At 39.4% G+C, this 14,005-nt stretch overlaps 1 protein-coding gene across 1 annotated transcript; it reads left to right on the top strand.

Annotated features, from left to right (window-relative positions):
* Positions 1 to 632: 632 nt before the first annotated feature.
* Positions 633 to 12,837, top strand: lypla2 (lysophospholipase 2). Its single transcript, XM_026347497.2, has 10 exons — positions 633 to 729; positions 5,823 to 5,915; positions 6,763 to 6,794; positions 8,169 to 8,234; positions 8,522 to 8,569; positions 8,722 to 8,792; positions 10,157 to 10,230; positions 10,359 to 10,460; positions 10,544 to 10,714; positions 11,221 to 12,837. The coding sequence occupies exons 2-10, from the start codon at positions 5,838 to 5,840 to the stop codon at positions 11,269 to 11,271; spliced, it is 693 nt and encodes a 230-aa protein (XP_026203282.1). The 5' UTR covers positions 633 to 729; positions 5,823 to 5,837; the 3' UTR covers positions 11,272 to 12,837.
* Positions 12,838 to 14,005: the final 1,168 nt, after the last annotated feature.

Here is a 14,005-nt window from a genome sequence, read left to right as displayed (position 1 = left end):
CTTATTATTCCTAAAAAGCTGGTCAGTCATCATTCATTTCATTTCAGTATTGATGTGCTGTATCATCACGCAGGCACTGGAAACCTGTGCAGTCCAGGAATGTTTAGAAACTAACTTCACGAATGCTGCTATACTTCAAAAATAAAGCAACCTGGAAGAACAAATTGTTTAATGTTAGTACTTTATTGTTTTCTCTCATTTTTAGTGCTCTATGATGTTGATGTAACATGTCTATGTTGATATTTATTATTAAATAATTTGCTCACATGATTTGTTCCAGTAACAAACAATACCTTTAATCATCTTTCAACGGTGAGTTCACCAAATAGAGTAAAGTACACATACTGCATCTTCTTTTTGCTTTTCCTATAATAACATTTTGCCTCCTTGTCTGGAGGAGGCTTTCAGGTTGAAAATTGGTGAAATTGCCCTTTAACGAAAACCACTAAAAACAAGATTTTTCAAAGTAAAAATCTATATCAGGTATGATGGAGTAATTGAAAGAATACATTATAATTTTTAACCACTGTATATTGATCATATATCTCGACATTATTGATTTTATCAGTATTTTGTCAGAATCTATTCAAGTGGCCGCAGTTCGTTGTTGCTATGGGGCGTTGCTATCAGGTTGCCATGCGGTGACGTCCTTACGTTTTGTCCCCGCCCCTTTCTTCTGTGCGGCCAGTACCGGAAGTTCCATTCCGTCGTGAACTGGGACAGCAAGCGGTGAGTGTATGAATCTGTGTTAGCTAGCGGGCCGCGGGTGTAGTTTTTAACACTTTATCCTGGTACAAACGTAAACCTGTCGGGGTCCTGTTAGTGCTTATAGGGTATTCTAAAAACGGCCCGTGTTTGAGCTCCGAATTTACAATACAGTTGTTAATGTGCTCGACGGTAGCTAGCAGCAGCTCCACCACCACTAGCCCGGTCATTGTGGAAATGTGGGTGGCTAACCCGGGATTAAAGCCGAGCACAGAGCTTGGGAGTCGGTGTTTTGGGGGCAGCAGTGGCTTTACTCCTCGGAATGCCATCACTACCGAGGCTGATGAGGATGGGTCGCATAACAGAGCTAACCATTCATTGTCCCCTTCCTTTTCGGCACCCCCACCACCCGCTTCCTTTGCTTCAGCTAGTCGACACGAACTCCCTTTATCTGATAACAAAACCCGTTGTGATGTGAATCTTATCACTTTCGACTGCAGTGTGTTTCACATTAGACTAGCTGTGCTGCTAACCTCCACCAGCAGGCGCAGGGCAGGTCTAAATGCTGCTGGTGGTGGTGGTGGTGGTTGGTGTGTGGATGGGGTGGAGGAGGATGCCTGTCACTCACTGCCGCATCTCATCCTGTTGTTTGCCAACCACTCGTAGCCACTGATCACAGATCTGTCCGAGTACACACACACACACACACACACACACACAGCCTGCAGCAGCCTCTGTTTGTGATTGACTTAAATGTAATTGGAGTCATGCAGGATGGAGACTCGTGATGTGCTTCAAGTTGGCCGCAACACAGGCGGCTTTTCCTTTTCTGTAGGGAATCGTGTCATCCAGATATAGTAACACGGATCATTTGCTGCTGACAGAAATGTCCCAACATTTTTTCTTAATACTAGGATTGTATTTGAAGTTTCACTTAATATGACTGTTATTTTAACTGATTAATCTGCTGAATATGTATATGCTCAGTAGCTGTGTAGTTATCATTGTGCCAAATGTTGGCTAATTATTACTACGGACACTCTTTATTCATGTTAAATCATATTTTTATCTATCACAGAGCCCTCGTTTGCAACACCTTTCTTCAGCCTACTTTTCCTGTAAGATGTTTTAAAGGTGCTTTTAACCGTAACTGTCACCCAAGCAGCGAGGAAATCTTCTCAGTCAGCTTGTAAAATTATAAAATGTCAGAAAACAGTGGGAAAATGCCAGCTGTAATTTCCCACAGCCTGAGGAAGATCATCAGATTGTGAGATTAATTTGACCAACATCCCAAAAGCTGAAGACACAATTTGACTGCAGAGTACAGCCAGTCTAGATATATCATTGGGATTCTTTTGTTCAATCTTTACAAATGTATATTAGGCTATATCATGCTAACTTGATGTAAGATGATGGTTTGTTGACTTAATTAAAAAGATCGCTGAAGTTATTATGTGAAGTTTGCAAACAGGAGTAGGGCTACAGTTCTATTGACCATTATATAATGTCAGATATAATTTCCCACATATCAAGCCTATGTATTCAGATTGCCTGAAGACATTCAGTTTACTAATGAGTAGGGCAAAGATAAATTTCAAGTCATCAAAGACTAGCTTAAAAATATTTATGGAACGATAAATTGATTGTGAAAATAGTTGACTTTACTAATGTGTTTGTTTAGTGAAGGAAATGGTAAACCATATCCCCTAGAGCCAAAAATTATCGCTCTTTTTGATCGACCAATTAGTCACAGCCCATAGTGATAAAATTCGCCATTCGCCTACAGAAAAGCAGCATGAAAGCTTGACATTTGTGTTGTGGATAAAGGATTAACTGTTTTAGATCTGAAATAATTTGTACATTAGTATATATATATATATATATATATGGGCTCAGGGTTAGCAAAGTCTAACACAATATCCAGTATTGGCACAAAGTCAGTGATATGTGACAGATGTCCCCATAAAACAGTGATCTGACTTAATTTGAATAGGGGTCCATCAAGAGGGGGTCGTACAAAAAAGTGTCGCAACAAATCACGTATGCTGGGTTAGTTTGTAATACGAACACTGTTTCTCTACAAATCTGCAGAGTGTAGCCCCTACTGACAGAAGATTCATGCAAATGGAAACAGCATTAAGTAATAAATTAAATTCAGTTATGTTGCAACAGGCCTTTTTCATCCTCTTTTTCAGACCCAAAATGAATTGGACTAGCGGCTTGTACACAGCGTGACACTATTTTTAACTAGTGTCCTCCCCCAGAAGCATAGAGAGTGAGCCATTGTTGCTTTGTTGCTTAGAGCTTGCATTGAAAAACCTGCACAGTGTTTTATGCTGCTACTCTGAATGTGGGGTCATTGTGAATCTGCTGAACAATTATAAGTGGAAAAAAGGTTCTAAAGTGATTAATCACTTCTGAGCATATGTTACCACATTTAGAGGGCTTGTCCTACTTGTTTGGACCGATTGCTCAATGTTAGTTTGTGCCATATGTCTCTCACTTCTCTAAATTATGTTAAAACTTAACTTAAAATTTTCAGTGTTAGCAGTGTTACATCTTCAAAATAGTCAATAACAAGTAAAAGTCCTACATTTAGACTCACGTTAAGTTGATGTAAATGTACGCAAAATATGAAAATAATACCCTGTAACTCTTATTATAAAATGAAAATGTTAGATTGATTCAACTTTATGTACAATTTGGTACTTTAGTCCAGTGCTTTCCAACCTGATGGTCAGGACTATCCAAAGAAAAATCCAAATGGTCATCATGGTCATGATGGGAAAGGAAGGAAGTTCTACGAGTCAAACAAAACAAAGATTGTTTCCTTTCCAAGTCCAAGATGACCTTTATTCAACTAGCAGTCCAAAAATTCAGACAAACAGCACCAATAATGACTTTAAGTTCTGGAGGGAGATTATATTTTTCATTTATCACCATTTACTTTACTGGAAAAAATTATAATCCATCATCAAAATAGTAAATATTTTTATTAATCAACAATAATTTCAGCCCTAGTTTGAGTTGAAGTTTAGAAGAGAAATGGCAGTTGGTAAAAATGGTATTAAGTCATAGACGTCTGAAATGCTGCCCCAACTAGACACTGGCTCTTTTTAAAAATGTCGCAAGTCAGAAATATTTGGAATAACTGCTTTAATAATTAATGCGGATCTAAGGAAATTAAGGATGTCCTGTTGTCCTGGACACAGTAAAAATAGAATCTGGGACACAAAGATATAACATCTGGGACAAGTGAGGACAGTTCTCTATTCAAATGAAATGAAGATAAAGTCACCAACCTGTCTGTTCTCATGAGTTAATGACCTGACGCAGCTCCTGAAACAAAGAAACTAGAGTGCTTATAATGTAGAATGAAAGAAATGGATTTAATCTGGGGCTGTTGGTTTGGGCCAGTTAAAAGTAGGACTGTGGGACGCTGTGGGGAAAAAGGTACATTTTGATAAATGCGGAGTAAAAAGTACAACAGCCGTTCTAACCTAACATGAAACGTAAGATGCAAAAAACTGTATAAAACAGCGGTAGAGTAAATATAATGTGTATTACTCCTGGAAACGTGGAGGTTTTCTTCTGATGCAGTTTGATGTTTAAAAATGATTTCCAAAACTTTGTCCCAGTACTTGACTGTGCCCAGCTGTTACTCATTTATCAAGGGCGAGGAAGGCTGTGCAAAAACAGCCTCCTTTGTCCACACTTTAGACTCTAAAATCACCCTGTTAGCGTCCACTTCCACGCATTTTAGCTATGAATGTGACCTTCAGGTAATAATTTGTTACCTGCCACAGAGCAAACAGGCCAGAGGAAAAACTGAGCAGGGAAATTTCAACACAGGCAGAATGTAATCCTGCTCAAAGTTTGCACATTAACCTTTGTGTTTTAGACCCCATCTCCTTATTGCCTATCTCCTGCCTGTATCCTCTCATCTTGTGCCGCATTATCAGAAAGGCAAAAGGCCATTAACGGGCAAAGGCTTTTACTGCTCGACCTTACGGTAAAACAACAACCTGATCAACCTGATCTCAAGCTTGTCATCGATGGCAGACTCACTGTGCAGGAGTGTGGACGCCTAACAGCTGAATTACAGAGTACAGTAGTGGAGATGACAGGGGGAGTGTGTGTCATTTAGTTAATGAGCTGCGTCACTTGCTGCCCGACACACAAACACACCTCTCATGTTTGCTCTTTAAGGGTTATATCAGGTTATGTGCAGTCAAGTATTAAGTTCAGTCTTAATAGCTGCACTGATAAGGAGACTGAGCTGCTCACTGTTGTTGCTGACTTCATAAAACCATCAGGTTGTCCTAAACACATGTGATGTACAAGACACTGCATTCATTGCATTTGTCTGAAATTCCCCTGTTTTGAATAAGCTCCAGTGGTTACACAATTTGAATACATCCTGGTTTGCATCCATTGGATTTTTGAATTTTATGACTGACTGTTTTAGGGAAAAAATCAGCAACAGTAAAAAAGAAACACCCAAAAAATAGGCTAATTAAAGCAAACTAAAACAAACTCTGTACAAAGTAATGCTTAGGTTAGACATGACTACGACATGAAAGTGACATCACTAGACATGCAAGGCAAACAAGGCAGGTTTTAGTAAATCCAACTCAAACTGTAGTGAAGGACAAAAGTCTGATTATAAAAAAAGTGACATGTATACCATCACCCCCCCTGGGGAAATCATGCCCTTGTCTGCCTTTATTGAGCCTGCACAGTTGACTCGTCCTGCAGAAGTACAAACAAGACAAACGAGTTTCCTTCATTAAGATATAATCCAATAACTCTAGAGCCAAGAGCTGATTCATTTGCAGCAAAGTAAACTGGTAGATTATCTGTGTTAACTGTAGAATTAACACTGAGTAGGTTTCAAATATCTCCACTTACATCTGCATGTGAACCGTCTTGTTGTTCATATGCAGGCTTGAAGACTCTGGAAAATAAAGTGGAACATTTTGTAAATAGATGAAAATGTATGAGAGTTATATAAAGCTCTTTGTTTAGCCCCAGTGCACATGACAACATATTTTTATGTAGTTGAACACTGTACGATCAGCTGACCTCTGTGCTTTTGTCCTCTCCTCCGACTCCAGCATCTCTAACAGTGTATGTGTGGCAACAACATGTCTGTGCCGCTGCTCGCCGAGGCCGTGACGGTGTCCGGGGTGGAGAAGGAGACTGCGGCGGTGAGTGAAACAACAATACCTCATATATTATATTGATATTTGTCTTACAGTCACAGAGCCGTTGAGATGGAGAGGTGGTGTCTGTGTCTAGCTCAAGGACACTTAAGGTGGAAGATGGTGTTTTAGCTGAAGCAGGCAGTGTCAGTGCCACAACATAACTGTGAATTGTGTGATTATAATTATCACATACAATTCCTAACAGGCCCCTTTCCTTCCTCACCTGTAGCAGGAGGTATAACAGGTACAGGACATGAAGCAGGCACATAATAGCAGACGAGGAGCAGGATCTGTGTGAAAATTAAAAGCGTCTTTTATCAAGCTGTGTTCAGATACAGTGCAGAGATTTGTTAAACACCAGAATCAAAGCTGTCACTGGTTCCCGCTCTGAACCTCATCTCAGACCTTACATAGGGGAAGAGAAGTGTTTTGACCCTTGGAAACACAGCTCAGGTCCTGATTTCCAGCCAACAAGCAGTGAATTGCCAGCCTTTTAAATTGTTGTTATTCTCTTCCTGGTGTCTCTGCGGGGAGTAGCGTGTGTGGAAACTGCCAGCAAGCGCTTATCTTGGCAAGAATGGCAGATTGGCACCTGTTTTTCTCTGTTTTGGAATAAGAACACACACTGAACAGTAGCACAATGTGCATACAGAGGCCGACACAATGAATTAGCTTGAGGGTTTTTAGTTACTTTTTCTGTAAAGTGCAGGATGGAATTTGACTGCAGTGTGTTGAAGAACTAGCAGAAACATGTAAATGTCTTTGTTTTGAAGGAAATGTTTAGATCTGTTGCCAATGAATCAGGGTTGTGCTAAGATACCGTCCTAACTACTGTTTTTGTCTGTTGTAGGTGATCTTCCTTCATGGGTTGGGAGACTCAGGGTGAGTGATGTTTTGTTCTCTTCTTAATTTAAGTTGAATGTCTGTACAATCAGTCTTTTTGTATTTTATTGTAATCATGTTAATGTATATATGAGCAGTAGAAGTGTAGAAGTACACGGACGGTATCTTCATAATTGGAAAGCCTTTGTTTTTCAGTTCTAGCTTAAGAATTTCACACTTACAGCAGAGGGTTTTCATATCATAGGCTGCCTGTAAAACGTCAGTGCTTATGTTTCTTTTGTAGCATCAGCTATGAAAAACTGTCAAGTACAAAAATCTGACAGAAGCTTTTAAAAATAATGACTTTATTTAAAATACTGTAGCTTCAAGTGTTCAGATTTTTTTACTTCTAAGACATTTAACTGTGTTGCAGATTCAACTGAAATAACAACCTTACAAAACTATTCACACCCTTTGTTTACAGTTAGGTCAGGAGCATCTGGTTTGCTTTATCTTCTTGCTGAAATGTGTGTAGAACCAGACCTAAGTCCAAGTCTGCATAACTGAGTTGACACAGCTTAGAAAGCCACATACTGGTGTTTATAAGGTCCCACAATTCACAACGCATATCAAGACAAAAAACAAGTCTTTAAGTCTGGGGAACTCTCTGTAGGCCTGCACAATAACATTTCACAGCGAGGCACAGATCAGGACAGGACAGGACTCAATAACTGTGAAATAAAAGAAGTTTGGAACCACCAGGAGTCTTTCTGGAGTTGGTCATCTGGCCAAACTGAGTAACTGGACAATAAGGACCTTCTTCAGAGATGCCACTAAGAACCAATCCAAAGCATGAACCATTCAACAACTGTCACATGGCATTAAAATTACTCTGAAAACCCTGATTTAATCTCTTTGGGCAAACCTGTTAGCAGTCTGCCTGCAGTGCTGCATGGTGGTGGCAGCTTCATGCTATGGAGTGGTCCTCAGCAGCAGTGACTGAGATACTGTGAGATACTGGTCAAAGGTGAAGGAACCATTTATGCACCAAAATACAAAGAAGTTCATAAAGAAAATCTTGTCCAGAGGGCATTAGGCCTGAGACTGGGCTGACGGTTTTCCCTTCTGTATGCAGTGGCTAAGTGTAAATGGGGGAATTGGGCCTTAGATTAATATAGTTTAAGTTTATAATACACTACTAACAACACAGCGATTGGCTAGTTCACTCAAATCATCAGTTGAATCTGGATGATTCACCTAATCAGATGTTGTATTGTGTCAGTGCAAACATTTAAACATACAACAAACTGATCTTTAACATGCAGCTGTATGAAGAATTAACACTGTACTTTTTAGTTATATTTACTTTAAATTAGTCAATTTGCTGATACTCGATGAGAAACAAAGAGCTGCTTTCTCTCTGTTTTCTGTCAGGCACGGGTGGGCAGACACTCTGTCAGGGATCCAGCTGCCTCACGTTAAGTTCATCTGCCCCCACGCGTAAGTCTTTTCATTTCCATTCTAACGCTGTCACTTGTCAGCGGAGAGAAAAACTAACATCTTCTGTTTGTGTGGTTGTGTGAAGGGTGAGTTACAAACCTGAGCTATAAACACATTTATAGTTTGTAGCCTTTTTTAAAACCTACATTTGATCATCAACAGGCAAAAGCTGTCATTTATCGACCTTTCTGTTTTGTAGAGTGATAAATCAGTCACCATCATTTAGCTCCTGACTGCTGGTGACCTCCTATGTTGAATGTAATGTTTTCATTTCTCCCCCCATGTAGGCCCTCAATACCCGTCACTCTCAACATGAAATCCATGATGCCCGCGTGGTGAGTTGGCGTGATGAAAGAGACGGGCTTTTAGCTCCACACTGGATGCTATTGTTTCCCTGGAAACCACAATAGGCTCCCATATTGGCCATTGACAATACAGCAATTGTATCTATTGATTTCCTTAAACACTCGCATCTCCGTGTGTGCAGGTTTGACCTCGTGGGTCTAAGCCCCGACTCCCCAGAGGATGAATCTGGAATCAAGAAGGCAGCAGAGAGCAGTGAGTTTGATTTTTATAAATATCAGAAGTAACATTTGCATTGGATAAGTGGCATTACTACATCTGTACTACAGTATCAGCTTTTATGCCTGTACCAGTCATATTCTAGCTTAATAGCCCATCATTCCACACTCACCATTATTCCTGTCACTCTATAGTTTTGATGTCCAAAGAGACTTACAAGTGAGGGAGAAAGCAAGCAACATATCTAAGGAGAAGAACTATAAAGTAAAGTGCTCTAAGAAGAGCTGTTTCAGTTTCACAGGGTATAAGTGCAAGGTTTCTTTTTTATTTTTTTACAAGGCTTTAAGTGCGGAGAAACGTGGAAGAAGTTCTGATGTGTGTCTGTGGTCTTTCAGCACCAACTGGTAGAGTGCAATATAAGTCAGGTGTCTTCATTAACAGTGTTCTTGAGAAGCGGTTCTAAACTTTTTCATTTCATTTTTCACTTTATGTTTTGTTCAGAGAAATCTCTTCTTGTCAGCAAGAACAGCAAAACCACAATTACCTTTTGATATTTATAGAAAGAAAACGACACAAAAGGAACTGATACAGAGACTTTAAGGCCTCTGTGTGATTCACCACACATCCTAAAGCAGCTCTCACAACCATTTCACACAGTGACTTCTGCATTAGAGTATGTGCTGTTGTATGTGCTGTTGTCCGGAGCTGTTTTTTTTTTTTTTTTTTTAGAGAGAGGATGTCCCTCTCTTATTTATCTCACGAGGACACACTTGCTTGTGAGACCGAACAGTCCTAACAGTGGTGTCACACTGTCCCTCTGATCCACAGGTAGTGGCAGCAAGCCAAAATATGCTGCAATGCACCAACAGAGTCAGGGAAGAAGACTGCAAGCTAGTAGACATGGAGCTTAACAGTTCTCTGAAATACTTAAAATTGACTTTGCATGTATTGTTTTATGAGGAAGAAAATACATTAAAAATGTTTGTTAGACTGTGTTTGGCGAGAAACACTGAATATAAACATGACTTTTGTTTCTTTATAAGAAACCTCCTCAGGTCACCTGTAATCAATGATCACACCATCATGATTATTGTACACACTTCATCCTGTAAAAAGAGTATAAACACTTCAGTTGACTCTTTGTACAAACTAATTGATTGAACCGTTGCCTGGTTAAATCAATTTTAGCCTTTATCTTGGAACAGACGAAAATGTTTTAAGGATTCGAGGCTCCATCCAGTGGTCGGACTGTGAGAGGCAACCACTACCTTTGTCAGGGATTTACTACTAAATCTGATGTTAAGGTTCTACTTAGTTAGAACCTTAACATCTAGAGGATTTGTTTAACTATTAATTTCCTCTCCGTTGATTAATCCACCATCTTTCTTGTATTTCACCAGTTAAGGCCATAATCGAACATGAAGCCAAAAATGGGATCCCACCAAACCGTATAATACTTGGTGGCTTTTCTCAGGTAGGAATCTCATCTTGTGTCATCTCTTGTTTTCTGTTTGATAAGAGTCATGTATGAAAACCTGCTTGATAATACATGTAAAACATTACTTTCCTCTTCCTCTGTTTGCTTCCCTTATTCCTCCTCAGGGTGGGGCCCTGTCCTTGTACACTGCCTTGACCTGTCAGCATCAGTTAGCTGGTGTTGTGGCTCTCAGCTGCTGGCTTCCACTTCACAAGAGTTTCCCATTGGTACAGTCTCAGTTCTACTGTTTTTTATTCTTCATCTTTCTCCTCCGTTTAATCTTAAGAAGTAATTTGTGTCTGTCCTGCAGGCATCTAGTGGCAATAAGAACCTCCCAATCCTGCAGTGCCACGGTGAGATGGACGTCATGATCCCCGTGCAGTTTGGTGCCATGACATCGGAGAAACTCAAATGCTTAGTTAACCCTCATAACATCACCTTCAAAACCTACCCAGGGCTCCCTCACAGCTCCTGTCCTCAGGTGATTTATCATAATTGTGTTTGGATTTGCTTTATGTTTGTTAAACTAAACCAGTTTGAAATCCAAGCTCCAAGATTTTCTATGTTGGCACTGGAAGAAATCTTCTCTGTAACGTTACCACACAAAGACTTTATACTAAAAGCTGCTGTTTGTGCTTCATCTGTCCTCTGGCTTTTACTCTCTGTTAAAGCTCAGTGATTAGATTCTCTTACCAAAATGCACCTTGGAGTTTTTTCTTTAGATTTATTAATCAAAATCCTTTGATGATGTTTCATCCAAAAACAGATGTTTTCTATTGTGGTTTGCACAAAATGAACTGAACTTCTACTTCCAGAAACTGGGCAGATGGAGTAATTCTCTGAACTTTTCATTTTAATATTTATATGCACAGTTAGGTCTGTTTTGATAGCTTTTGTCCTCTCTTTAATGCGACATGGCCCTTAATATTTTTGTCATCTCTTTTTAATTTGTTCATCTGTACCGACTGATGTTTGTCTTCCTTGCAGGAGATGGCAGCTGTAAAGGAATTTATTGAGAAGCATTTGCCCCGAATCTGACCTCACCTCATCCTTACTGTGACCCCCTGAGACACTGACCTCTGACCCCCGATCTGCCATTCTCCCACAGGAAACAGCCATGAGCACCCACCCACAAGATTACATGCACAAACACACACGCACAATAATTTATAATTTGATCCACTTTACTAAACAAACATTTGCTTCTCATGCAATCCAGTCTGATTTGGTAACAGTGCTCGCACTCACAAGTCTTAGCCTTCGGAGGGAGAAACACTGACTCACACATTCCCTTTGGTTACATTTAAACAACCTCTGTCTGTCAACTTCACCTAAACCTCAGCTCTTCTCTTTTACCTCAGTTTGCTTCATTTTAACCCGTTATTTTAGCCATCATATCTTCCATTGCTTCCTCAGCCACGCCTTATCTTCGTTCACTTCTGTGTCCGTTTGAGACACTTAAGTGTAAACTAACAATAAGACTAAGTCAGATAAAAAGGTTAACATCTAGCTGATGCTGTCTGACCATGCTATGGAGCAGTTAGACTGGATTGTGCTTAGTATTCTCTTCTACATGGAAAAGGAGTAAAGCAAAGGAGGCAAGAGAGTTAAATAAAATCTCTAAATCTCAAGTCTCTGCAGTGTTCTGCCAGTTTGACAGCTTGCATTCAGGAAGTATTGTTTGTTACAGGCTTGCTTTATTACTGCACAGCAACATTATACGAACAACAGGGAAGAAGGGCTGTTGCTTGGTGAGTTTGGCAGTGACAGAGGGTAAAGCAGTAAAATGTTTAATAAAATACTGTATAATTTACTTATTTGTGGATTGCTCTTATTAGCCCACTGACCACGCTTGCTCCCACAGTTTGTTTACAACCGTACCTGCGCTATTGCTTGTCCCTTCTTGCTTTTTGTTGCATCACTTGAGCAGATTTCACCTGCATTAATTCAGCCTGACAACAGCTTCACACTGAATGTGACTCAGGTGCATTGAGCGCTCGTGTTGAAGCTGGAGCAGCTGGTTAACTCCAACTCATCCATTCCACCACTACCCACCTCATGACAGTACACTGCAGCCTGTCCGGGTCTTAAATTTTGATTGCTTAACTTTTATTATCAACACCCATGGGGTCCTCACATTTCCTTTTTAATGATTGTGATAAAATATCCTGAACTAGTTGAAGAAACAACAATTGAAATAAAAGAAAACAAATCAATGCTTTTGCCACACCGTGCTGTTTATTTCAGAACTGTCACATCTGCATGTTGATGGATTTTATGATACTTTATGTACAGGTACCTCTGCTGATTAAAAAATTGAAATAAGACTGTACACATATGTATAGGTTACTGACAAGTATGAGGTAATATGAAATAATGCATCACTCCACATGGTTGCAGACCCGCACAGACGGCACACCGCGAGTCGTTTCACTGTTCCTCCCGCCAACACTTCCTCTTTAAACATTTTTTCCCACTCAAGTTTTGTCTCAGCAGCATGAACAACCATCACCTCATATGTTCACATTGATTTTCAGTGATTTAGTTTGTTTTAAACTGGAAAGAAATGGTTCATCAGTATTTCCTAATACATCGCCAAAGCAGCCTTTAGTTCAAAACATCCATAGACCATTCATTCCTAAGGAAACATGAGAAAATATTCCCTTCTTACCTCCCTCCTTTGGCAACTTACTGTAATGTCAAATTAAACTTAAACCCAACATTATTACAGTTAACCCATTAAACAATGGCTATATAATGGGAGGGCTTTGGCAAAAAGCTGTTCCAGCATAACTAATGGGTGATTTTACAAATTAAAGTTAATCTTGAACAACTTGTGATTCTTGAACATTGAAGTGTAATGCTGAGTTGTGTGAGCGTAACAATATATCAGGTGTTTTGGTATTTTCCTTTGTGAATGTTCATTTTGTTCTTCTCATTATGACCTGTTCTGTATTGCTATTTTCAAACCTGCATTTTAAAACCAAGAAAAGGAGGAAAGACATCTGTTTTGATTGTTCACAAATCAGTGAATGTCTCTCTTATCTCTTCGACTCCTTTTATATTTTCCCATCACCCTAAATCGGTTTCAGTCTTCAGTTCTGTTCTAGTTCTTTCTCTTCTCTTTGACCCCTTTACCATATTTTTAACACTGTCTTGTGTGTTTTCACCTGGGTTTTATGTGTCTTTAGTTGAACTTTTTACATGTTTCTGTTTGGTTTTTTTGTTCATTGGACTTATGATTTGTTGGGTTTTGTCACTGTTGTCATCTCATCCTGTTTTTTTGTGTCTGTTTATAATGATGAGCATTAAAATAACAATTGAGGTGATACTGATGGTCTCTGCACTTATTTTGTTTTCTAAATACCTGGATGCAGAGTAAATGACTAGTCTATCTGAGTTGAGCATCTTCATCAGGAAGTGGGTTAACCTGCTAAAAGGAATATTTTAAACTTTTTATTGACCATACAGTATAATAAAATACACTACAGCCTACTGTAGTTTTCACAGCCAGGTCATCGACGGGTCAGATTAGATGGGGACAAAACAAAAAGACTGTTCTAATAACAGGTTGTACTCCAATAAACTGAATAAAATGCCAATCATTCCTTATGAAGTCTTATATTTTCATGTTTGTCCCTGCACAGTCTGCTTTTTATTTTTCATGTCTCATATTGTAGATGTGTTTTTTTTTTGTCTGATTAACAGAAACTCACTGTCACAAAATGGAAAATCTAGAAAATATTCACAAGAAGCTGGTAGAATCGATGCA

Source organism: Anabas testudineus, chromosome 11, assembly GCF_900324465.2.
Source record: "Anabas testudineus chromosome 11, fAnaTes1.2, whole genome shotgun sequence".
NCBI lineage: Eukaryota > Metazoa > Chordata > Actinopteri > Anabantiformes > Anabantidae > Anabas > Anabas testudineus.
The sequence above is the reverse complement of the archived record's forward strand: the minus strand, read 5'-3'. Positions and strand labels throughout refer to the sequence as shown.

Bases quoted from the DNA above. Each gene is read 5' to 3' on its own strand.
- lypla2 (XM_026347497.2), top strand. From the start codon at position 5,838: ATGTGTGGCAACAACATGTCTGTGCCGCTGCTCGCCGAGGCCGTGACG. The intron at 6,795-8,168 runs GTGAGTGATGTT...GTTTTCTGTCAG, and splicing joins CATGGGTTGGGAGACTCAGG to GCACGGGTGGGCAGACACTC. The intron at 10,231-10,358 runs GTAGGAATCTCA...ATTCCTCCTCAG, and splicing joins TACTTGGTGGCTTTTCTCAG to GGTGGGGCCCTGTCCTTGTA.